Below are 25,074 nucleotides of genomic sequence, written 5' to 3'. Positions count from 1 at the left end.
ACTCAAATCTGGAGGGACATCCACGCTGCTACTGGCAGTAAGGGGGCCTCCGAGGACAGGGTGAAGGAGACGTGAACAGCGGGGAGGGAAAGGCCTCCGGTATCCGAGGAGGGGGTCTCAGCCGGCGAGGTGGGGTTGGCCAGGCAGACGCGAGGCGGTGGAAGGTGGAGTCACATGGCGGGGCTGGAGGCTGGAGGGCGCGCAGCTGCAGCCCTGACCTCGGAAAAGAGGATCTGGGCTCGCGGCGGTCAGGCCGGAAGTCTACGGTAAACAGAGTCCGAAGAACCCCGAATCCCCAGAAACCCGCACTCTTCCGCCCGCCGGCGCGGACTGCCCTCTGCGTCCCCCCCCCTCCAGTCAGCCAATCGCTGACGCTGCGGCACTTCCGGCAGCCGATCGAGCCAATCGCGGTTGAGCGAAAGGCGAACCAGGGACCAATAGGAGCGCCTCTGTCGCAGCGTAAAGACCAATGGTTACGTGTGACGGAAAGGGAGGCAGCCAATGAGGGTGGCCTTTTCAGGTGGCCCAGGGAGGCGGCATCTTGGCGGCGAGCAGTTGGCGGCTGCCCGTGGTGGCAGGACCGGGTCCCGGGTTCGAGCCGGAGCCCCGGGAGAGGGTGAGTGTGGCGGAGGCCGCGGGAGGGTGCCCTCCCGGAAGTCATCTGGAAGGATGCGGCCGCGGGCGGCGCGGGACTGGCCGCGCGCTGCAGGAGGTGGATAGGAGCGCCAGCTGCCTCCGGACCGGTCGATGCCCGGTGGGTGCCCGTCACGTTTCCTGCCCCTGCCGGCAGGGTTGGGGGCTTGGATGTGTGGTGTGCACGCTTCCTGAGTGCAGACCTCATCCCGACCCCATCGTCACAGCTGGGTCTGGGCTCAATGGGGGCGAGGAAGGATGGGCACCCCAAAAGCCCCGTCCCCGCGATCTTATTTTAAACGTTAATAGACAGTAATAGTAGACATTGATCAAGGGCCCGGGCCCTGTGCACAGCCTTTTCCTGCCTCATCTCCGTGAATCCTCCCCGCAGTCTTCGAGGGAGAGACCTTTATATGCCCATTTTCCAAATGAGGAAACAGGCTAAGAGAGAGCAGCTGATTCCTGGGGAATCCGATTATTATGCTATGACAACATTCTCCTCTTCCCACCACCGTTGGTCTTAAGTCAGTCAGATCGGTGGCGCGACAGCCCCTCCCTGGAGGTACTGGAGACCTCAGGGGGCTTGGGGCCTGGGCCTGGCCTTCAAAAGTCTGGGAACTAGTTCGGGAAGAGCCAGCTGGACTGAACCCCTCCTAGGATTGGGCAAGTCACAAGGGCCAGGGGTCACTCATGGGGGTGGATGTGGAAGGCAAGGGCCAGGGGTCACTCATGGGGGTGGATGTGGAAGGCTTGAAGAGAAAAGGCCATCATGAGGATGAAACCAATAATAATGATTTTACTCTTGTTTTTGTCATATTTGTTATTTTCTTCAGGCCTATATCAAGGTCTGTGCTGAACATAGGAACATGCAGAATTGTGGTGAAGCGGCACGACCATCTTTTGATGGCAACCATCTCAGCATCTCCATTCTCCAGATGGGGAAACTGAGGCCCGGGAGTAGCTAAGTAACTTGCTGGACCCAGGGAGCGTCCAGATTCAACCCCCAGGTTCGTTTGTCCACACCTGCCTGCCTGGTTATTTTGGGAATAATGTGTTGAGAACAGATTTTCGTATTGGTGCTAGTTAGTCCAGAAAAGAGGTGGATGTTGCTATTGTTCATGACAGGTCTAAAAGGTGGGGATGCATTCCCCAACTCCCTCAAACTTGTGGAAACTGCGGCTCAGGGAGGGGAATTGGGTGCCCAAGGTTGCATAGCAAGGGGAGTTCAGAATATCCCCTCGGGCCTCAGTCTAAATGGGCAGCAGGTTGAGGTGCTAACAGGAGCCTCTAGGCTGAGGCCTGGGGACTAATGGGTTGTCCCTTCCCAGCCAAGCCAGCTGTCAAGAGCATGTCTCTGTGCCATGGGGGGGCCACCGCCGGGGGCAGCAAGCCCGATGGGGACGAAACTCAGCTCACAGCCATCACAGGAGGCCTGAAGGTGTTCCTGCACTGGGCTGGCCCTGGCAGCAGGGAGCCCTGGGTCACTTTCAGCGAGGCCACACTGACCGCAGAGGAGGTCTGCATTCACATCGCACACAAAGTCGGTGAGTCCCATGGCAGGGGTGGAGGTTTGGGCAACGGCTGAACCTCATCCATCGTCTGCCTGTTCATTCAGAAGTCATTGAGTGAGTGCCTACTATGTGCCAGCCCCAAATCACTGCCTTTGTAGTGCTGATATTCTCATAGGGAGATCATAATAAATAAGAAAACTGTGTAGGAGGGCAGAGATAGATCATAGAGGAAATTTAAAACTTAAGGAGATAAGAGAGGGAGCCATGGGGTTATCTGGGGGAAGATGAGTACCAGGCTCAGGGAACAGCATGTGCAAAGGCCCAGAGGTGGGAACTTGTCAGCAACAGCTAGATCTGAATGAGAGGAGACAGGAGTAAGTGAGGGAAAGGGGGGGGGAAACAGTGAAGGTCATGCAGGGCCTTGTGGGCCTCAGGGAGGACTTTGGATTTTACTCCAAGTGAGGTGGGACTATGAGCAAAGGAGAGACGTGACTGGACTCAGGTGTTCATGGTCTTCTCTGGTTGCTGTAGGGGGAACATACTAGTGGGTGAGGGTGGAAGTAGGGAGGCCATGGCAGAGGTGATTTCCACGTGGGAGATTATGGGGGAGAGGTCAGTCAGGGCCAGATCTTAGAATGCCTTAAACGCCAGAGGGAGGAATTGCGAGTTTAGGCTTTTTCTTGAGAGCAGTAAGGAACCAGAGAATACCTGGAAGAGCCTGTAGTAGATGTGCTCAAAAGTATGCTTTCTTCTGCCAGAGGAGGAGGAGGTCTCTCCAAGGGGACTTTGCTTACATGCCCCTTCCTCCAGGAAGTCCTCTCAAACTCCCTCCCCCATAACTGGATGGGGGGCCTTCTGGAGGATTTCTACAACACCTTGTACTTTTCAATCAGTGGCTGATTCTTAAAAGAACTCAGATGGATGTGCTGGGTGATGTGAAACACGCCCGTCAGAGAGAATAGCATGTGTGAGGAGAGCCTGCTCTATTTGAGGAAGCAAAAGTAAGAGTAACTGGAGTGTCAGTTTCAAGAATTTGAAAGAGAAAGTAGGAATTGAAATCAGGCCATAATTGTAAGGTCCAGGTCATAGTTATTCTGTGATGAGGGTCAATAGGGAGCCATGGAATGTTTAAGCCAGAGAATGAAGCAGTCAGATGGGCTTTAGGAAGTTGTCTCACAGGGAGGCATTCTCCTGCGGGAGGCAGTACACCGGGATGCAGTGACAGAGCAATTTGGCATCATCTAACATGGTTGGAATGTGGATTCTCTGAGGCCACACAGCTCTGCTCCTAGATATTCACCATCCAGACACTCCGCTCATGTGTTCCTGGAGACGCACATGAGAATGTTTGGAGCTGCCTCGTTTATCTTAGTGCAAAATGGGAGACCATCTAAAGTCCCTCTGCAGGAGAATGCACAAATAAACAGCCGTATAGTTGAACACTGGAATACCATAGAGCCACGAAAAGGGAATTTAACCAATGTTACAAGTATCATCAGGTAGCATGAAAAAGCAAATCGCGGGGTACTGGTGGTATAATACCACATTTTTGGTTTATAATATTCAAGACTAGATCATAGAGGATATGAAAATAATAAATTCTACTTCAAGAATATGGTTACCTCTTTGTGGGAGGAAAAAGGAAGTGGATGTAGATGGGGCTTCAATTGTACTTTCTAAGTTTTACTTCTTTATCTGGCGGCTGGTACTTAGGTGATTATGAATTATTCTGAAAGGACTCTTATATAAAAAAATTAAGTGATGTGTGGCTAAAAAATGCCTCAGATGGCCAGTGTGGGGAATGACAGCAAGTCCGGAGGCTGGACTCGGCCTGGGCTTTGGATTTGAAGGAAGTGGCTGGATCCTAGAGAGATGGTGGATATAGAAAGAGCAGGACTTTTACCCACCTGAAGTGAAAAGGGTGGGAGGAGTTGAGAACAAGGACCAAGTCCTGGCTTAGGAACTGGACAGAGGCCCTGGCTGGTGTGGCTCAGTTGGTTGAGTGTCGTCCTGGGTACTGAAAGGTTTGCCAGTTCCATTCCTGGTCAGAGCACATGCCCAGGTTGTGGGCTTGATCCTCGGTCCAGGTGGGTCGGGGTGCATGCAGGAGGCAGCTGATTGATGATTTTCTCTCTCCCTTTCTCTCTTTCTCCTCCTCCCTTTCCTTTCCTCTCCCTCTCCTTTCTCTCTGTTAAAAAAAAAAAGTCAATGAAAACGTATTTAAAAAAGAACTGGGCACAAGAGGGGCAGGTGTGGGGAGCTTGGAAGAGATCTGTTTGGAACAAGCACCTCTAAGGGAGCTTGTGACATCCAGGAAGAGACAGCCAGGAGTAGTTAGGTATGTTTTCCCGGAAGAGGTAGCCAGGAGGTAGTTAGGTATGTTTTCCCGGCTGCAGTTCAGAGAGAGATCAGAATAGAGTTGTGTTAGTCAGTCTAGGTTAGGTTTAGCTGCACTAACAAGCAACCCCCCCACCTCCAACCTGTGATTTTCCTGGGTTAAACAGTAAAGGTACCTAAAATTAAATGCAGGTCAGATGGGGGAGGGAAGATGGCAGGAGAGTTTATTTCTAGGCCTGGAAGTATGCGTATCTGTCTGCTCACATCCCATTGGCCAGAAACCAATCCAGTGGCCCCATCCAAGCTGCAAGGGAGGCTGGAAAATGTGGTCTGCTGTGAGGCCACAGCATGATCAACATATTGCATTATTCTCTGTCAGCAGGGGAGGAGGCCTAGAGAAGGCTTGTGAAAGGGGATAGCCGTCTGGGGGCCCGTAGGTCATGGCCGCAGATGCTGACACCAGATGTTCTTTCTTCCCTGTTCCAGGCATCACTCCACCCTGTTTCAATCTCTTTGCCCTCTTTGATGCCCAGGCCCAGGTCTGGCTGCCCCCAAACCACATTTTTGAGGTCTCCAGAGACACAGACTTGACACTGCACTTCCGCATGAGGTGGGTGAAGGCCTGTGGGAAGGCTTGTCCCCTTTGTTCTGTCTCTTCTCTCCCCATGAATCCCATCTTCCTAGAGCTGAATTGGTACTCAGCCCTAGCTGTGCCCCTCCCTTCCTGTAGGTTTTATTTCCGAAACTGGCATGGCACAAATCCTCAGGAGCCAGCTGTGTACCGCTGCAGGCCCCCAGGGGCCGAGGCTTCGTCAGAACAGGCAGAGCAGGGGGTGCAACTCCTGGACCCAGCCTCCTTTGAGTACCTCTTTGAGCAGGTAGGAGCAGGGCTGGGAAGTGGGATTATTTATGGGGGACTGAGGAGCAGTTGAGGCAGCCCCTTTTCTTTCTACAATTATAGCTAGCAGGTTTCAACTCACACAACCTGGGGTCCTTTTTCTACGTGAACCAAAGGGTTCTGAGAGTCTTAGGATTGCGTGGGAAAGAGTGCTGTGATCGATTAGTGATGTCTGCCACAGGCATGGTCATGGGAGGCATGCATGCTGTATATTTAGCCTTTGCAGAAAATGGGAAGTCCCTCTTTCCCCTCCCAAAGTGGCCAGAAGCTGAGGAGTGAACAGGTTTTCGGGCCTCCCTTTCAATCCGATTTCCCCACCCCTAGGGCAAGCACGAGTTTGTGAATGATGTGGCATCGCTGTGGGAGCTGTCGAGTGAGGAAGAGATCCACCACTTTAAGAACGAGAGCCTGGGCATGGCCTTTCTGCACCTCTGTCACCTTGCTCTCTGCCGCGGTGTTCCCCTGGAGAAGGTGGCCAAGAAGACCAGGTGCCTGGGCATGGGGCAGAGACACTGCGGAGGTGGATGGATATATGTGGGCATCCGGGGGCCAAGGCAGAGACCTTGTATGCTGCCATGCCTTCATTTATTGAGCACCTTCTGTATGCTGGCACTAGGTGTGGTTGTTGAGGACACAGTAGTGAACAAGTCAGACAAAAATCCCTGCCCTCTTGGCTCTCACATCTGTTGAAAAAGACAGGCCATAAAAAACCCACAAAAGTAAAATGTATAGCCGAAACCGGTTTGGCTCAGTGGATAGAGCGTCGGCCTGCGGACTGAAAGGTCCCAGGTTCGATTCCGGTCAAGGGCATATACCTGGGTTGCGGGCACATCCCCGGTGGGAGGTGTGCAGGAGGCAGCTGATCGATGTTTCTCTCTCATCGATGTTTCTGACTCTCTATCTCTCTCCCTTCCTCTCTGTAAAAAATCAATAAAATATATTTTTAAAAAAAGAAAAAAAAGAAAAAGTAAAATGTATAGTGTTACAGATGGTGATAAAGTGCAACGGGGGGAACATTAAGTAGGAAAAGAGAAAAAAGGGGAATGTTGGGATGAGGGGTATATAATTTAAAATTGAGTAGTTGGGGAGATTCTCACTGAGCAGGCGATGTTCACATTCAAAGATTTGAAGGAAGTGAAGGAGGAAGCCATATGGATGTCTGGGAGGAGAGAATTCTGTACAGAGGGACAGCCAGTGCAAAGGCCCTGAGGCCGACTGTGCCTGATATGTTGGAGGAGGTGTGGCTAGAGTAGGGTGAGCTTGGAGAACTTCCTAGTATTCAAGGGCAGGAAGGAGTTAGCTATGTTTACCTCCATTGCCAAGGCTGGAATAGTCAGGGCACACTGCCTGGACGAGGCAGCAGGAAAGCTGGGTCTTTCAGGACCAGGAGTTCTCCTTAAAGCACATATTTTTCAGTCCCTGTCCTGTTATCACTCTGGAGGACTAGGGTTGTAGCAGCAAACGAAGCCCAGGGTGCTAGCAAACCCAGAGGAGGCAGCCTATCCAGCCTGGAGACCAGAGAACACTTCCCAGGAGAGGTGATACTTCTGCTGAGACCTAAAGGTTGAGCCCTAGCCAGTTTGGCTCAGTGGATAGAGCATTGGTCTACAGACTGAAGGGTCCCAGGTTCAATTCAGGTCAAGGGCACATGCCTGGGTTTCGGGTTCGATCCCCAATGAAGGGCATGCAGGAGGCAGCCCATCAGTGGTTCTCTCTTATCATTGATGTGTCTATCTCTTTCTCTCTCTCCCTTCCTCTCTGAAATCAATAATAATATATTTAAAATAAAAATTAAAAAAGACCTAAAGGTTGAGTCATCTTTATCCAGATATGGACTATCTTGGCGCAAAGCATTCTAGGCAGATGGAATAGCATATACAAAGGCCCAGAGGCAGAAGATGGCAAAAGCCTAATTCCAGGGGAACTGGATGTAGAATATGATTGCTCGAGTGCAGGAGTTGGCAAGACACTAGTCAGGGGGCCTTTTCCCCAGGGCAGTAAGGAGCCCTGGAAGGCTTGGAAGTGGGGGTGGAAGGTAGCTAGAACCTCAAGCTTTAGGGTCCCTCTGGTCAAGGGGTTGGAAGAGAAGGCTAAGGACATAGAGACTGAGGCTTGGAAACATGTGATCTAGGGGGGCTATCCTGGTAGGTGATGGGGAGATGGCTTAATGGGGCAGGGCTTTGTGAAGAGCAGAGCGGCTCCCAGAGCTGTTCTTTTTATTGATGATCATAATATTAGTGATAGATACAATAGCAACTTCAGTGGTAATAACAGCTGACACTGACAGTCCTTCTTATTCTGTCATCAGCCCTATAGGTGGGCACTGTTGGCACTCATTTTTCGGAGGAGCAGACACAGCCTTATAGAGCTTAAGTTAGTTATCTAAGAACCGGGATTTCCGCCCCATAGTCCCCTCCTGAGTCCTGTGCCCTGGTCCCCGACACCATCCAGCCTCCCTGTGCTGGCCCTTTATTCTCTCTTTCTACCTCACGACAGCCTGCCTATTTTCTAAACGAGGCAGCTGTGGTTCAGGGAAGTTGAGTCATGTACCACATGTCATCCAGCCAGGCCCGCAACCCAGGCCCCTAACCAGCCCCTCTCGGTCATTTCCACAGCTTCAAGGACTGTATCCCGCGCTCTTTCCGGCAACAGATCCGGCAGTACAATGCGTTCACACGGCTGCGCCTGCGGATCATCTTCCGCAGGTTCCTGCATGCCTTCCAGCCGGACAGCCTTTCCCAGCACGTCGTCATGGTCAAGTACCTGGCCACACTCGAGCGGCTGGCACCCCGCTTCGGCACGGAGCGTGTGCCTGTGTGCCACCTGGAGCTGCTAGCCCAGGCCGAGGGGGAGCCCTGCTATATCCAGGACAGTGCGCAGGCCCCTGGAGATCCCAAGCCCAAGTCTGCGGTCGAACCGCCCACCCACGAGGTGCTGGTGACCGGCAATGGCGGCATCCAGTGGCGGCCAATACAGGCAGAGGTGAGCAGGGTGCCTCTTCCATCTGGGGGTCCAGGTGGGGTCGGGCGGGAGCTCCTGTTCAACCTTGGCCATGGTGCCTGAGGGGGACTATGGTGACCCCTTTCCCCTCATGGCTCTGGGGTCTGTCCTTCTGTTCCCTGGGGTCTGTGTCTTCTGCCTGCCCCTGGGGACCCGATTTCTGGGGTCTGTACCTCTGGGAACCCCTTTGGACTTGGCGGTGAGAGGGGTAGGATCCTCCTCTCTGCCCTCCCTGAGGTTCCTGCTTCTGGCATGTGGGTCCCCGGTCCCACCTGTGACACCATGACTTAGGACTTCCTGGTCCCTCCAGCTCCAGCTCCAGCTCCAGCTCAGCCTGCCCCCATGGGGAATGTGGGGGGGACTAAACAGGCATAGCCCTGCTCAAATCAACCTCCCTAGGTGCTGGGTTTCCAGGGTCCCGGTGGTGGTGACGGTGGCAGCAGCAGGAATCCTCATGCTGGCTTATCTGGGAAGAAAGCCAAGGCCCAGCAGCGGGGCGGCCAGCCCGTGGACAGGCCGCGGGAGGCGCCATGGGCCTACTTCTGTGACTTCCGGGACATCACCCACGTGGTGCTGAGAGAACGCCACGTCAGCATCCACTGTCAGGACAAGCGCCTGGTGGGGCCCGGGACGGGGCTGGGCTGAGGGCCGGGTGCGGGCACCCCCAGCTGTGACGCCTGCCTGACATCCCCGTGGCCCGTAGGAGCTGACCCTGCCGTCCCCGGCCATCGCCCTGTCCTTGGTGTCACTGGTGGACGGCTATTTCCGCCTGACGGCCGACTCGAACCACTACCTGTGCCACGAGGTGGCTCCTCCACGGCTGGTGATGAGTATCCAGGACGGTGTCCACGGGCCCCTGCTGTGAGTGTCCGAAGGGAGGCTGGACTGTGGTGGTGGCAGCTGCCAACTAGACCCTGCGTTCTGAAGGACTGTGGGGCTCAAGTGAGATGTGTACAGATGTTTGTGTGCCTGCACTTGTGTGGGTGCGTGTGTGTGAGCACATGTGTGCAGGCATTTGTGTCTGGTCTGTACCTGTGAGTGTGAGCACGTGTTTGCCTGCGCGAGCATGCATTATGTGTTTAAGTATTCACGCATACCTCCGTGTGCATCCATCCATATCCGTGAGTGCATACGTGTGCTCACTCATGTATGCTTATGTGCAGGTGCACCCACATGTGTGCTTGTCGGTGCGTGTGCGTGCATGCGAGTGCGGCACTTGTCCGTGTGTGTGCATGCATGCAAGTGCGGCACCCGGGATTGTAGAGGGGGAGAGAACACCTGCCACGGGGTGGGCGGCGTGGCGTGCTGAGGGGGCCTGGGTTTGGGACTGTCGCTGTGCGTGTCCGGATGATTGACAGCCCATGCGGTGTGTGGCAGTGTCGCTGCTCCAGTGGCTGCACGTAAAATTGTCATCGCACATTTTCACGTGCAATGTGATGGGTGATTTTGGGGGGCTGTGTTGTACAAATATTGGTGGCCATTCAGAAATATGTGTGGGTGTGTATAGCCCCACAGGTGTGTTGTCCCGGTAATTGTGGGTCACTGAGCGATTCTGTGTGGACCTGTGGTGTCGAGGCTATGAAGTGACAGTGCTTATATGACAATCAGATGCCTGCGTGGCCGTCCTGCATGCTGCCAGGTCGTGGTTAGTGACTGTCAGCTTATCTGGTCATTGGCCTTGTGCCTGGGTGTCCTTTGTCCTACCTGTAGCCCTGGGACTTGCCCCTGAGGGTTTCTGAGAGGTCCGAGCCTAGTCTATGCAGAGGAGGGTGCAGTGGCCGTGTTCCCTCCGGAGACTGTGTCCTGTCACGGCGAGGTGTGTGCCGCTCTTACAGCGTCCGTGGCCGCGTCAGTGTGTCTTAGTCTGTGCAGGTTGCTCTAACAGACTACCACAGACCAGCTGGCTTAGAAACAACAGACATTTATTTCTCACAGTCCTGGAGGCCAGGTCTGGTGCCAGGTTCAAGGTACCAGTAAGCCCAGTGTCTGCTGAGGGCCCACTTCCTAGTTCAAGACAGCTTTCTCCTCGCTGTGTCCTCAAATGTTGGGAAGGGACACGGAGCTCTTTGGGGTCCATTTCATGAGGCATTAATCCCATTCATGAGCGCGCCATCATCATGACATCATCACCCTGCCAAGTCCCCACCTCCCATACCATCACATTGAGGGTTAGGGCTTCAACATGGGAACTTCATGGGGGCACCAACATTCAGTCTGTAGCAGTGTGTGCGCCGCACATGCAGGCGTCTGGGCCTGTGTAGCGGTGTCACTTGTAGTGTCTCTGCTCATGGCGGCTGTCACCTCTGGGTCTGGGCTGTTGAGGCCCTGCATTGCCTTGTTATGCTGGGTAAGCAGCTGTGTCTAGGGTCAGCTGTGGGACAGGCTGTTCATTGTGTGTCACCCGGTGAGTGTACGGCTGGGTGTGTGCCCATCAGCATTTGACAGCTGATTCCTATCTGTATGTGAGTGTCACTATGTCAGTGATGGTGTCTGACAGGCACGCACAAGTGTGCCTGTGTCTCTGTGAGTTGTCATGTGTGACTGTTCTAGCTGTGTGTGTGTGTGTCCCAGACTCTGTCACCACTTAAGCAGATGTGTCTGACATTTGTCCCAGCTGGGAGTGTGCCTCTCCGGGCAGGTGGGCCCAGCAGTGCCCCCTGAGCCGCCCTTGTCCTCCACAGGGATCCTTTTGTGCTGGCCAAGATGCAGCGCGAGGATGGCCTCTACCTTATCCACTGGAGCACCAGCCACTTCAACCGCCTCATCCTCACGGTGGCTCAACAGGACCAGGTGGGCCTGGGGCGGGGGTTCTGGGCTGGGCTGGGTGTACTCCCTGCCTAGACCCCTGCTCACCGCCTTTGTCCTGCCGCCCACCCCAGGCACCTGGCACGCCGCGTTTGCGCCTGTGGAAGTTCCCTATTGAGCTGTGTGAGGGCACCTTCAGGCTGCAGAGCTGGGACCGGTCCTTCCCCAGCGTGCGGGAGCTGCGGGCTGCCCTGCAGGGCTGCTCACTGCGGGCTGGTGACCACTGCTTCTCCCTGCGCCACTGCTGCCTGCCGCAGCCCGGAGGTCTGATGACAGGGGGCCACAGGGTGTGGGGGTAGCTCCCCCCACGCCAGCCCTCAGTGACTTTGCTCCCGCCCCCCCAGAGATCTCCAACCTCATCATCATGCGGGGGCCTCAAGCCAGCGCCAGGTCTCTCAACCTCAGCCAGCTCAGCTTCCACCGGGTCTGCCAGGATGACCTCACCCAGGTGTGTGTGGGTGTGGGGCCCCTGGGGCACAGGGGGGACGGGGAGGGCCGTCACCAGCTGTTGTCATGGAGATGTTCCCTGCCATGTTCCCCCAGCTGTCCCACTTGGGCCAGGGCACGAGGACCAATGTGTATGAGGGCCTCTTGAGAGTTGGGGGCGGAGGCCCTGAGGAGGACGAAGCATATGTTGGGGACCCCACCTTGCCCGGCGGGGGCCATGGGCAGGAGCTGCGAGTGGTGCTGAAGGTGTTAGACACTAGTCACCATGACATCGCCCTGGTAAGTCAGAGTGATGGGGGTCGGGAGAGCGGCAGGGTCGGCGGCCACCTGACCTGCCCTGCCCTCACAGGCTTTCTACGAGACGGCCAGCCTCATGAGCCAGGTGTCCCACGTGCACCTGACCTTCGTCCACGGTGTCTGCGTGCACGGCTCTCAAAGTGAGTGGACCCCAACACACTCGCCCTGCCATTTATAGGCCGACTCCCCACACTTGTACCCACTACCAGGGCTGTACCCCAACCCTTGACTGCGTCCCGATCCCTGACTCCACACCGACCCTTGACCAACATCCTGACTATACCGCAATCTGTGACTAACCAATGCTCACCTGTACCCCAACCCCTGACTTTATGCCAACCCACTGCAGCTCAGCCTCTGACTGTACCGTGGCCATTACCTGCACCCCAACCCTCAACCACACCCCGACTCCTGACTGCATCCCATCCTTCATCCACCACCCAGATACCTCTACAGACCAGCCCCCATCTGCCCTCTGACCCCAGCAGGACTGTGACCCCATGCTGACCCCAGCCGTGTTGGGCACTCCAGGCCTCCAAGGCCTCAGGCCCTGCCCCACCCCTGTGTAACTCAAACTCCTTGCCCAGGGCGACCACAGAACCTGTGTGTCCATCTCTCTTGCTTTCCCCTAACACCGGCCTGCACCCGACTCTACATACTTTCCACCCCGAGCACTTCCACCCTGTGGGATCCTAGCATCACTGATGCCCCCGTCTCAAGCCCTGTACCTGCACTCGTCTGCACCCGGCTCCAGGTCCTCAGGCCCACCCTCACCTTTCTCACTGACATGCAGCTGTTCTCTACCCGGACTCTCCCTGGACCCAAATGACACCCTTCGCCTCTGCCTCACCTTGCACCCCCCTCAACCTATGCTCCATCCTGCGTTTCTTCTCTCCCCAAAGTCACTCGCAAGCCCCAGACCCCCCCCCCAGTCCCAGCCCCCATGTTCCTTCCCCGGCGCCCTGGAGGGTGGAGCAGGTGGGCAGCCCCTGCAGCAGCTGGCCTTTGCAGATATCATGGTGACAGAGTACGTGGAGCATGGACCCCTGGACGTGTGGCTGCGGCGGGAGAGGGGCCGGGTGCCCGTGGCCTGGAAGGTGGCAGTGGCCCAGCAGCTGGCCAGTGCCCTCAGCTACCTGGTGTGTGGCCTGTGGGCGGGGCCTGGGTCAGCAGGGTGGGCCAGTTCTGGGTGGTGAGGCCTCAACACATCCTTCAATCCACACACTGGCCCCAGGAGGTCTTTCCACAACCTCCTCTGCTCACATACCCCCGTGGCTCCCTTCTCCCCTGAGAGAACACCTAACTCCTCCACTTGGTGTCCTGTGAGGCCTGGCCTCGGCTGCCTCTGTCACTCTCTCTTGCCATTCATCCCCGGCCCTGCCTGGTTCTCTCACCCTGGGTTCCAGAGCACCCACTGTGTGCCACGCTCTGCCATAGACCTTGGGAACACACAAAGAACAGAACAGACAGAAGCCTCTATCCTTTGGGGAGCCAGTGTTTTTAGTTAAAGAGATAAACAAGAAATAATAATTCAGTGTTACATAATATGTTAGGAAGAAGTAAGCACCATTCTGGGAGAGTGGGGGTGGAGTTAAGGAGGTGCTACAAGCTGGGGAAGAGGTGAAGTTTTAAATAGAAGGGATGGAGAAGGATTCCCCAGGTGTGGCCCAGGCAGAAGGAACAGCAGTGAGAGGCGTGCCTGGCGTGGGTCCGAGGACAGCAGTGGGGTCCTCTGGCCTTTTGTTCCAGGCCAAGCGTCTTACCCACCAGCTCTGGGAGGACAGGAAGGACTCACTGGGCAGCCCGTGGTGTCCGGTCACAATGACATGGGTTGGGATCCCAGTAATGACCCTGGTTGTCTTTTTCACACGGGCTGTCCCTGTGGGATGGGGTGGGGACAGGGCCTAGAGCAGTGATGGTGAACCTATAACACGCGTGTCAGAGGTGACACGCGAACTCATTTTTTTGGTTGATTTTTCTTTGTTAAATGGCATTTAAATATATAAAATAAATATCAAAAATATAAGTCTTTGTTTTACTATGGTTGCAAATATCAAAAAATTTCTATTATGTGACACGGCACCAGAGTTAAGTTAGGGTTTTTCAAAATGCTGACACGCCGAGCTCAAAAGGTTCGCCATCACTGGCCTAGAGGCCCCTAGTGGTCATGCCCCTCTCCTTCCTTCCCCAGGAGGACAAGCGCCTGGCTCATGGTAACGTGTGTGGCCGGAACATCCTGCTGGCACGTCTAGGGCTGGCGGAGGGCACCAGCCCATTCATCAAACTGAGCGACCCTGGCATGGGCCTGGGCGCCCTCTCCAGGGAGGGTGAGGACTGGGACCGGGCTGGGCATGGGGACTGGTTTACCCCACTCCTTTCACCTTTGGTGACCTCTGGCCCTGGCCCCCAGAGCGGGTAGAGCGGATCCCCTGGATGGCCCCCGAGTGCCTGTTTGGTGGGGCCAACAGCCTCAGCACCGCCGCTGACAAGTGGGGCTTCGGTGCCACCCTCCTGGAGATCTGCTTCGATGGGGAGGCCCCCCTGCAGGACCGTAGCCCCGCCGAGGTACATGTGGGTGACCCTGGGGCCCTCTCACAAAGGGGCCAGCACCTCCAAGGGGTCAAGTGGTCTGGCTCCGGAGCTGCCCCCTCTGGCCTGTGGCCTCACATATGTCGCCTCATCTCTTTGAGGCTTCATCAGGTTATCTGTCAGTTGGGGTGATCCATAGTCCCGACCTCAAAGGTCATTGTGGCACACAGCAAGGGAGGGACTGCTGCCCTGGCCGGTTGCTCAGTGGTTAGTGTCGGTCAGCTCAAGGATTCTAGGGTCAAGGGTTCGATTCCTGATCAAGGACACGTACCTCAGTTGCAGGCTCAATCCTCGGCCTGATCAGTGTGCAGGAGGCATCCAATCAGTGTGTCTCTCACATCGATGTTTCTCTCTCTAGCTCTCCCCCTCCCTTCCACTCTCTAAAAATCAATGGGAAAATATCTTTGGGTGAGAATAAAAGATAATAAAATAAGTGACTGCTTCGGTTTTAGATACAGTGACCAGGCCAGTGATGGGGGAGCACAGGCTGGAGGGAGGTCCCAGAGGATAGCCCTGACCTAGCGGAGGCATCCGGCAAGGCTTCCCAGAGGAAGGGAGAGAGAGAGACAGAAACATCAGTTTGTCGTTCTGCTTATTTATAAATTCATTAGTTGATTCTTGTATGTGCTCTGACCAGAGATCAAACCTGCAACTTTGGCTTATCAGATGATGCTCTAACCAACTGAGCTGGCCGGCCAGGGCCAGGAAGTTTTAGTCTAAGTACAGAAATAGCGCAGTGGCCCAGGCTAGGGAAGGGTAGCCTCAGCACAACTTATTCAAAGACCCAGAGGCTTTGGTGCATTCTGGGAGCTGCGTCTGCAGAGCTGGGAGCAAAGGTGGGTGGCAGCCAGGACAGGAAGGGCCAAGTGTGAAGTGCTCCTCATAGCAGAGTCTGCTGGACTTGGGTTCAAGTCCTGGCTCTGCTGCGGCAGGCAAGTCGGCCGAGGCTCGGTTGCCTCATCTGTAAGTTGGGGATGACGGGACAAGGACCTGGCTGGTCTAGCCCTGCCACTCTGGGGATTTAGCTCTGCCTCTTGGGTAAGGGGCCTCGGGAGGGTGGGGTCACTCACTCTTCAGGTCCCCGTCTCCACAGAAGGAGTACTTCTACCAGAAGCAGCACCAGCTGCCTGAACCCTCATGCCCGGAGCTAGCCACGCTCACCAGCCAGTGCCTGACCTATGAGCCGGCTCAGCGGCCTTCCTTCCGCACCATCCTTCGTGACCTCACTCACCTTCAGCCCCAAAGTGAGCCCCAAACCAGTGCTGGGACCTTGGGGGGAGGGGCTAGGAACCCTGCTGACACAGGCTCAGTGCACCCAGGATCTCTGCACGGTGGCTCAGGGTGTGTGCTGGCTCCTAAGTCACTTAAGGGGGTGATGAGAATGACCCGAGTTCTTAATGTTTTGTTGGGGGACAGCCACACGTTTTTGGGTGAATTAGACCCTCAAAATTTTTTGGTTTTGCTTTCTCTCTTTAAAAAAAATTTTTTTTTTAAATTTATTTCAGAGAGGAAGGGAGAGGGAGAGAGAGAAAAACATCAATGATGAAAGAGAATCATTGCTTGGCTGCCTCCTGCACGCCCCCCACTGGGGATCGAGCCCTCAACCCAGGCATGTGCCCTGACCAGGAATCGAACCGTGACCTCCTGGTTCATAAGTTGACACTCCAGCACGCTGGTCGGGCTTGCTTTCTCTCTTGATGAAGAATTTGTGCCCTTTACCCAGTCATAGGACATCCCAGGTGTCAGTTTGATGCAGCCAACTCTGCATTTTGGACTAGAAGTGGAATTTTCCAGCTGTTGCAGAAGCTTTCCTGATCTCTGGGTTGGATGCTGGGGGAAGCCGTCACTTGCCCTCTGTGCCCCGGAGTGTGGGCCTGCCGGGTAAGGGGTCAGGGTCCGGCCTCACCCACTGTGGCTCTTTCAGATCTTGTTGAAATCTTGTGTGTGAATCCAACCTCGCCAGCGTCAGACCCCACAGTTTTCCACAAGCGCTACTTGAAGAAGATCCGGGATCTGGGTGAGGTGAGGGCCAGTGGAGGGGTCTGGCTGTTAGAAAGAGACCTGCATGTTGGCAAAGCCGGGGTTGGGGGTGGGGCAACGGGGCGCTGACCCTCCGGCATCTGGGCCAGGGTCACTTTGGCAAGGTCAGCCTGTACTGCTATGACCCGACCAACGAAGGCACCGGCGAGATGGTGGCCGTGAAGGCTCTCAAGGCGGACTGCGGCCCTCAGCTCCGCACCAGCTGGAGGCGGGAGATCGACATCCTGCGCACACTCTACCACGAGCACATCGTCAAGTACAAGGGCTGCTGTGAGGACCAAGGTGGGCGGCCATGAGGGCCTGAGGGCCTGGCCGGTTTGAGCCTCTCAGCCCCAGGCTGGAGGACACTGTTCGTAGGCGAGGAGCGGGCGGCTTCCTTTCCACCCCCCGGCTCTGCTCCCTCCCTCTAGGATGGACCCATTCTACCTGAGGACTAGGCCTAGTGTGGGCAGGTGTTGGCTCCCCTCCCCGCCCCCTGGGGTGGGAACTGCAGGGTTCAGGGGAGCGGCCCCCAGCCCCTGCCTCTGTTACCCTTAGGCGAGAAATCGGTCCAGCTTGTCATGGAGTACGTGCCTCTGGGCAGCCTCCGAGACTACCTGCCCCGGCACCACGTAGGGCTGGCCCAGCTGCTGCTGTTCGCCCAGCAGATCTGCGAGGTAGGCCCACCACGCCTGCTCACAGAGCTGCCCCTTCCTTTTGGCCTGGCCTGAGTGTCCCAGCCCTTTGCTTGCCAGGCTCCGCCCCTGGGCGCCCCTGGGCCAGCTCGCCTCTGTACTTACCCCTTCAACCCATCACCTGGCCACAACCCAGTGGCTGGGTCGCCAACCCGCCTAGTTTCCACTTTGGAGACTCCCTCTGCTCACTGGGCCAAGCCCAGCAGCCCAGCCCCTCCCAATTCGCCCCTCTGTGGCCCTGCCCCTGCTGTCCTGCTGGGCTCCACCTGCCACACTGCCCGCTTTTGCTCCAGGGCCCTGCAAGCCTTCCCTGACTGTCCCCCACCATCCTGGTCACAGCTCCTCAGGCCCCCACCTTGCTCCACTGGTCATGACCCGCCCTGCCCCGCCTCGCCCCTAGGGCATGGCCTACCTGCACACCCAGCACTATGTCCACCGAGACCTGGCTGCCCGCAACGTGCTGCTGGACAACGACAGGCTGGTCAAGATCGGGGACTTTGGCCTCGCCAAGGCCGTGCCCGAAGGCCACGACTACTACCGCGTGCGCGAGGATGGGGACAGCCCCGTGTTCTGGTGACCAGGCGAGACCCAGCCAGAGGGGGTGCCAGGGTGGAGGTGGATGCTGGGGTCTCAGCTGACAAGGCCTTATCTCAGGGAAACTGCTCTCTCTTAAGGATGGGGCCCTAACAGGGGCCAAGAGGCTCCCAAGCCCCAGTTAAGGACTCCATCCTGGTCTGGCCCGAGGCTTGACTGCCCGCTCCCCGCAGGTACGCTCCTGAGTGTCTGAAGGAGTGTAAGTTCTACTATGCGTCCGATGTCTGGTCCTTCGGAGTCACCATGTATGAACTGCTGACCTACTGTGACTCCAGCCAAAGCCCCCCCTCGGTGAGAGCCGGGCCCACAGGCCACCTCGTACCAGAGGAGTCAGAAAGCCGTGGGTTCAATTCCCAACTCCCCCAGCTTAGCCAGTGCTTAATCCACCAGAGCCTCAGGGTCCCGGTCTGTAAAATGGGACTGTGAGGCTTGGCTGTGACAGAAACCCACTCAAATCGGAACAGCTTATTCTGCTATTTGCACTCGAGGGAAGAGTTGGGGCACAGCTTAATCTAGACCCTCATGTCATCATGAATCCCATTTTCTCCGTCTCAGCTCTGCTGTTCTCTGTGGTAGCATCTCTTAGGCAGGCCCCCTCTCTTGTGGCAACAGCTGCCCACCCACCCTGCCTTCCAGGCACCCATTTCCTTCAGGTGAGGGGTTAAAAGGGGTCCTCTTCCCCGCTTAATTCTCAGGACTCTCTGATTGGCCAAGCTTGGCTCATGTGTCCTCCAGGGAGCCAATCACTGTGTATCCATGGGCCATAATAATTGGCCAGGCCTGGGCTGGGGGAGGAGCAAAGAATATGTTAAATGTTTATTCCCAAAGTCAACGATAGTACCTATATAGGAAGGGGAAATAAAGATCCTGTCCGGGCAAAAACAACTTGCCGGGAGGTTTAATAACACCGCCATCACCTGACTCAGACTTAATGTATGAATATGAGTTTATTTAACTTTCACAATCATCCCAGGTAGTTGATGTTTTTACCCCATTTTACAGATGGGAAAACTGAAGCCTAAGGAAGTGAGATCCTAAGTCCAAAGTTATGCAGTTGAGAAGTGATAGAGACAGGACTAGGACCCCTGTGGTCCCACCGAAAGCTCCTGGCCTCTGCCTCGGCGGTCCTGCCTGTTGAAGACTTGTCTTGTTTCTTCTGTAGAAATTCATCGAGCTCATAGGCCTCACCCAGGGGCAGATGACGGTACTGAGGCTCACTGAGCTGCTGGAACGAGGGGAGAGGCTGCCACGGCCAGAGAAATGTCCCCATGAGGTGAGACCCCCCCACACACACTTTTCCCCTGTCCCTGTCGTCAGACTGTGGACAGAGCAGCGACCACAGCCCCCGTTTTTCCTCCCCCAGATCTATGTCCTCATGAAGAACTGCTGGGAGGCAGAGGCCTCATTTCGTCCAACCTTCCAGAACCTCATACCCATCCTGAAAACGGCCCACGAGAAGTACCAGGGCCAGGCCCCCTCAGTGTTCAGTGTCGGCTAAAGCCTGCCAGCAGCTCTGCTTCTGGGAGTCGAGCAGGTAGTACCCACTGAGAGGGCCTCCCCCTTCTGCCCAGGGAGACTTTGGCTTCACCCACTGCCCATGTGTTACCCGCTGAGACCCCAGGTCTGGGACCTGACTCTCCTTGTCTTCATCCATCCACGCTGTCCTAACAGTGCCATAGGCCGGGTGGCCTATACACAACAGAATTTCATTTCTCACAGTTCTGGGCTCTGGGAAGTCAACGCTGAAGATGCCAGCATTGTTACACGTGGGCAAAGGGCCTCCTCCCGGTTCCTAGCCTGCGCCTTCGCACTGCGCCCTCTCCAGGTGGGAGGGGCGAGGGGTCTTTCTGGAGCCTATTGTATATGGGCACTAATCCCACTCATGAGGGACCTTCGCACCTCCCGAAGACCCACCTCCTAATACCATCATATCGGGCATTGGGGTTTCAACGCCTGAATCTTGAAGGGACTTAAACATTCAAGCCATAGGATCCTCCACAGCCATAGCCTTCCACAGGCTCTGGAGAGACCCAGGACCAACAAGGAGCTAATCAGTCCCTTGAATCCAACCCTCATGCCTTCCCCCAGCCCCGCCCTGGGAGCCCACCATCTCCACTAGCGAGTAATAAACTCGTTTCCTCTGCCGGGGACTCTGGTCTTTGGGTCCTTCTTCAGCAAGTGCCTGCTCTTCTGGGGCTGCAGCTGCAGCGAGACACGACGGGAGAAGCCACATGCGACCGTTCAACCTCTGCTCACCTCTAGATCCCCAGTGCCAGGGACGCAGAAGGCGCCCAATAACTGCTTGTTATATATCCCAACAAAGGATTTCGGGGGCCACATGCCACTTCGGTAAGGCTGCCAGTTTCACCCTTTCCTCCCTGTGCGACCTCAGGCGAGTGACCTTCCTTATCTGGGCCTCCGTTCTCAACTGTGAGCTGGGGATGGTCACGCCTGCTGTCGCGGAAGACGAATGTAAAGAGATTGTGTATGTCGAGTGCTTAGCTGAGAGATATGCAAACAACTACTTAATAAACAGTTGATCTTGTTAATCTGGTGTTGGCCAAAGTGTTTCTCCTTCAGAGGTATCCTTGAGGCGGGTTATATGTCAGCCACGTTGTGAAAAGCATTTGAGTAATTTGCTTTCCCATAGGACTTCTCAAGACCTTACGCCTTCAAGCTCTCCTGAGTGGACAATTACACAGGATTCTAGCGGCATTTGCTTTTTATAACAGTTTTCAGAATTAAATATTCCTTGTAATTATTTTCCCCCCGATATTGACATAAGCAGTGACATGTCTCTCTCCTGCCCATCAGCCACCGCTATCACCTCCCTGGAGGCAACTAGTGCCATCTGGTTTCCTGTTTTTGCTTCCAGAGATGTTTCATCCAGATACAAGGAAACCCGTACACATATTATACTTTCCTATCTTTTGCAAAATGGTAGCATATGCAAGGATACACAACTCTAGTCTGGATTCTGCTTCTTTTTTTCTCTTTGTCTTGGAGGTGGTCCCATACATCCAGGTCTACAGTATTTGCTTGTGCTATTTATGGTTGTATTATAGTCCTCGCTGGGGGTCATGTAGTTATCGCTCAGCCTTTGCTCTTCATGTAGTTATCTCGAGTCCTTTGCTGTATCCATGACGCTGCTGCAGTGAGTAGCCATGGGTGCATATCGTTCCACCCACATTCAAGGGTATCTGTAGGGCAAATTCCCAGCAGGAATAGCTGCTTGCAGGATCTAACTTGGTAATTGGGAAAGACATTGCCACTAGAAAACGTTTTGATGTTTGATAGGATTGATCTTTTATTTCTTCTTCAAAATTATCTTGGCCTATTTTTGTGCAGCTGCTTTTTAAAAAACTTTTATATGATATGTAATACTTTCACCAATAAAGAATTATTTTTAAAAAACTTTTATATGGACAATTTAAAGCATATGCAGAACAAGGGAGAATAATGTAATGAACAGGCAGCACCAACAGTTTCCAACGTCCGTGGCCAGTTATGCTTTGACTTTACTCCCACCCCTGCCTCTACCATTGGATCATTTTGAAACAAATCCCAGATATATTATTTGATCTGTAAAAGCTTCCATATATACCTCAAAAAGATGTAACCACAAACAATCACTACAATATCATCTTCACACCTAAAACGTTTAACAATTCCTGAGTCTGCGCCGCACTCGGAACCGCCACCATGGCTGCCTACAAGCTGGTGCTGATCCGGCCTGGCGAGAGCGTGTGGAACCTGGAGAACCGCTTCAGCGGCTGGTACCATGCAGACCTGAGCCCAGCTGGGCACGAGGTGGCAAAGCGAAGCGGGCAGGCGCTGCGAAATGCCGGCTGAGTTTGACATCTGCTTCACCTCAGTGCAGAAGAGAGCAATTTGGACCCTCTGGACGGTGCTGGATGCCGTAGACATGTGGCTGCCTGTAGTGAGGGCTTGGCGTCTCAGTGAGCGGCACTATGTGGGTCTGACTGGTCTTAAAGCAGAAACTGCTGCCAAGCATGGCGAGGCCCAGATAAACATCTGGAGGCGCTCTTATGATATCCCAACACCACCGATGGAGCCCCACCATCCCTTCTACAGCAACATCAGTAAGGATCGCAGGTATGCAGACCTCACTGAAGATCGGCTACCCTCCTCTGAGAGTCTGAAGGACACTATTGCAGAGCTCTGCCCTTTTGGAATGAAGAAATAGCGCCCCAGATCAAGGAGGGGAAACTAGTACTAATTGCAGCCCATGGCAACAGCCTTCGGGGCATTGTCAGTCATCTGAAGGGGCTATCATGGAGCTGAACCTGCTGACTGGTATTCCCATTGTCTATGAACTGGACAAGAACTTGAAGCCCATCAAACCCATGCAGTTCCTGGGGGATGAAGAGACCATGCTCAAAGCCATGGAGGCTGTGGCTGCCCAGGGCAAGGCCAAGAAGTGAAGGCGAGCAGGCAGACGACTTTCCCAAGGACACCCTCCCTACCATCCCATTCCTCTGCATCTCTCCCGTGCACATGTCACACTGACCACATCTGTAGGCATCTTAGGTTGTAGCTGCAGATGGGGTCTGGTGGCTCCCAATTTTGCTTTAGCCATTTTGTCTCCTGCACCTACTCCCTTCATGCAATCTAGTCAGAATGGCACCTCTGGGGCCTGGGTCCTCCGTCCCGGCCGAGGGATACTCTTATCTAAGAGAGTCCAAGGGTAATAACTGGTTTTTTGCTGGTGTTTTGTTTATGACTAAGGACCTGCTTGAGAGCAGGGGGCTAGGGAGGAGCCATGTTAAGGCGTGACCAATGAGGAGAGGCAAGAGAGGCTGTTTGTGTTCCTGAGAGCAGTCCTGTGCTACTCTGCAGTCAGGTGAACTGACTGGGGGCTCTGGTCATTCCAGCGGAAGATGAACGCCTGGTGATTCCAACAAACATTTCCTCCTTGATCCCCAAAAAGCTGGCTCCAGAAGATCGGGATCAATCCTGAATGTTTACGTGTTGCATGGACTTTTACAAAAAGAAAGCATATCTATATAAAATAATACAAAACAAAAACCCTTCTGGGGTTTTTAGTGGCGGTTGAACTCTTCCCTCATGGGGTCATCACCAAATGAGCCATTCCTCACACCAAGGTGAGAGAGCTCCTTGGCCGGTAGGAGTCACCCCGCTGTGTTTTAGAATCCCTCCCCGGCCCCCGTGTCTCATGGCAGTGAAATGTCACTTGATCATGTCCAGCTGTGTCTTTCATGGTGTGCGTTCTGAATCATGTTCCAGTTGCTGGTCCTGTCACGCGGGCCCAGTAAGCATTTTGAGCATAACTACTAAATCTTTTTCAGATCAGTATGATAAAGGAGTGATGTACAATAAAAAATAAAAAAAAGGTTTAACAATTCCTTGATATCATTGGGTAGCCTGTGAGATTTCCCCAATTGTCTCCCAAACATTTGGTATTTGTTGGTTCAAATAAAAATCCAAACAAGGTCACACACTGCACTTGGGTGGGGGCTGGTTTGTCTTCCTCTTTTTTCCCCCCTTGCCACATATTCGTGGAGGAAATGGGGTTGTCCTTTAGGCTTTACCAATCTGATGTCATCCTTGTGGTGTGGTTTCAGTGCATTTCTCTGTCCTTATCTTGACCAACAGATGAACCAGTTCAGCTTCCTTTAAAAAAGAAAAATGTTTTCATTGATTTTCTTTTTGAGAGAGAGAGGAAGAGAGAGGGATTAGAGAGATAGAAACATCAATGATAGACATCTATTGGCTGCCTTCGGTACGCACCCTACTAGGGACTGAGCCTGCAACCCAGGCATGTGCCCTGACCAGGAATCAAACTGGGGACCCCTTGGTTCATGGGTGGATGCTCAGCCACTGAGTCACACCGGCTGGTCTAGTTTCCATTTTTTTGGCAAGTCTTTCCTAGAGGCCATTGTGCCCTCTTAGCAGGAGATACTCAAGGTCTGCTTGTCCCTCCTTTTGTGACATGAGTAGCCACCTAAACCCATCAGGGATGCAGTTTTTACTTCATTCTGAACGATTGCAAACACACAGAAAAGTTGGAAGAATGGTACAGTGAACACCCCTAGATTTCACAATTGCCATGTTGTTAAATTTACTTTATCATACTGTATCTATTCATCTATTTATTCATTCCTGAGCCATCAATCCATCTCACGTTTTGGACACAAATCAAAATAAGTAAATGCTGTGTGTGTGTGTGTGTGTGTGTGTGTGTTGAAATGTACATAAATTTTACCATTTTAACCATTTTTAGGTGTAGTATTCAGTGGCATTAAATACATTCACAATGTTGTATAACCAACTCCACTATGGATTTATAGGACGTTGTCATTTTTCCAAGCAGAAACTGCCCCCATCCCACACTAACTCCCCATTTCCCTCCTCCACCAGCCCCTGGGAACCATCATTCTACCTTCTCTATGAATTTTCCTCTTTTAGCGACCTCGTATAAGTGGAATATTTGTTTGGCTGTGCCCAGCTTATTTCACTTAGCATAATGTTTTCAAAGTTCACCCATGTTGTAGCATGTATCAAAATTTCCTTTTTTAAATTTATTTTTTGTTGACAGTATTCCAGATGTCTCCCCATTTCCCCCTGCTTTGCCCCCCTCCACCCAGCCCCCAGGCCTTCACCACACTATTTCTGTGTCCATGGACTGGAAATCAAACCAGCAAACTCTCAGTGCATGGGTCAACACCCAACCACTGAACCACACCAGCAGGGTGAATTTTCTTTCCTTTGAAGGATTAATAATATTCCATTGTATGTATACAACACAGTTTGTTTATTCATTCATCTGTTGATGGGATTTGGGTGGTTTTCACCTTTGAGCTATTGTGAATAATGCTGCTATGAATATTGGTGTGTAAGTATTTGTTTGAGTCTCAGCTCTTTTTTTATTTTTATTTTTTTTTAATATATTTTGTCGATATTTTACAGAGAGGAAGGGAGAGGGATAGAGAGTTAGAAACATCAATGAGAGAGAAACATGGATCAGCTGCCTCCTGCACACTCCCCACTGAGGATGTGCCCGCAACCAAGGTACATGCCCTTGACTGGAATCGAACCATGGACCTTTCAGTCCGCAGGCCGACGCTCTATCCACTGAGCCAAACCTGTTAGGGCTCTTTTTTATTTTTATTTATTTATTCTTGAGAAAGAGAGAGAGAGACAGAGAGAGAGAGGGCATTGATTTATTGTCCCACTTATTTATGCATTCATTGGTTGATTCTGTGTG

General features: G+C 53.7%; 1 protein-coding gene and 1 pseudogene across 4 annotated transcripts; both read left to right on the top strand.

Annotated features, from left to right (window-relative positions):
• The first annotated feature begins 532 nt into the window (after positions 1–532).
• TYK2 (tyrosine kinase 2) lies at positions 533–20,379 on the top strand. 4 transcript variants are annotated; one of them, XM_070416011.1, is made up of 26 exons: positions 533–754; positions 1,467–1,640; positions 1,962–2,177; positions 4,968–5,091; positions 5,212–5,359; positions 5,704–5,867; positions 7,995–8,361; positions 8,794–8,997; positions 9,083–9,240; positions 11,061–11,169; positions 11,259–11,448; positions 11,529–11,632; positions 11,728–11,910; positions 11,981–12,068; positions 12,940–13,067; positions 14,120–14,255; positions 14,339–14,493; positions 15,611–15,761; positions 16,442–16,539; positions 16,647–16,839; positions 17,095–17,213; positions 17,632–17,804; positions 17,999–18,116; positions 18,988–19,098; positions 19,189–19,359; positions 19,545–20,379. In XM_070416011.1, exons 3-25 carry the CDS (start codon positions 1,982–1,984, stop codon positions 19,321–19,323), a joined length of 3,552 nt encoding a protein of 1,183 aa, XP_070272112.1. In that variant the 5' UTR covers positions 533–754; positions 1,467–1,640; positions 1,962–1,981; the 3' UTR covers positions 19,324–19,359; positions 19,545–20,379. The 4 variants fall into 4 exon arrangements, with proteins under 4 accessions (XP_070272112.1, XP_070272110.1, XP_070272111.1 ...); XM_070416009.1 differs by having other exon boundaries at positions 8,779–8,997; XM_070416010.1 differs by having other exon boundaries at positions 536–616; positions 8,779–8,997.
• A 1,148-nt stretch (positions 20,380–21,527) lies between these two features.
• Positions 21,528–22,350, top strand: LOC139009822 (phosphoglycerate mutase 1-like; annotated as a pseudogene).
• The last annotated feature ends 2,724 nt before the right edge of the window (positions 22,351–25,074 follow it).

The sequence above is a fragment of the Myotis yumanensis genome, unplaced genomic scaffold, assembly GCF_028538775.1.
Source record: "Myotis yumanensis isolate MYYU_CA2020_CCGP unplaced genomic scaffold, mMyoYum1.0.hap1 SCAF_5, whole genome shotgun sequence".
Classification (NCBI taxonomy): domain Eukaryota; kingdom Metazoa; phylum Chordata; class Mammalia; order Chiroptera; family Vespertilionidae; genus Myotis; species Myotis yumanensis.
The sequence above is the reverse complement of the archived record's forward strand: the minus strand, read 5'-3'. Positions and strand labels throughout refer to the sequence as shown.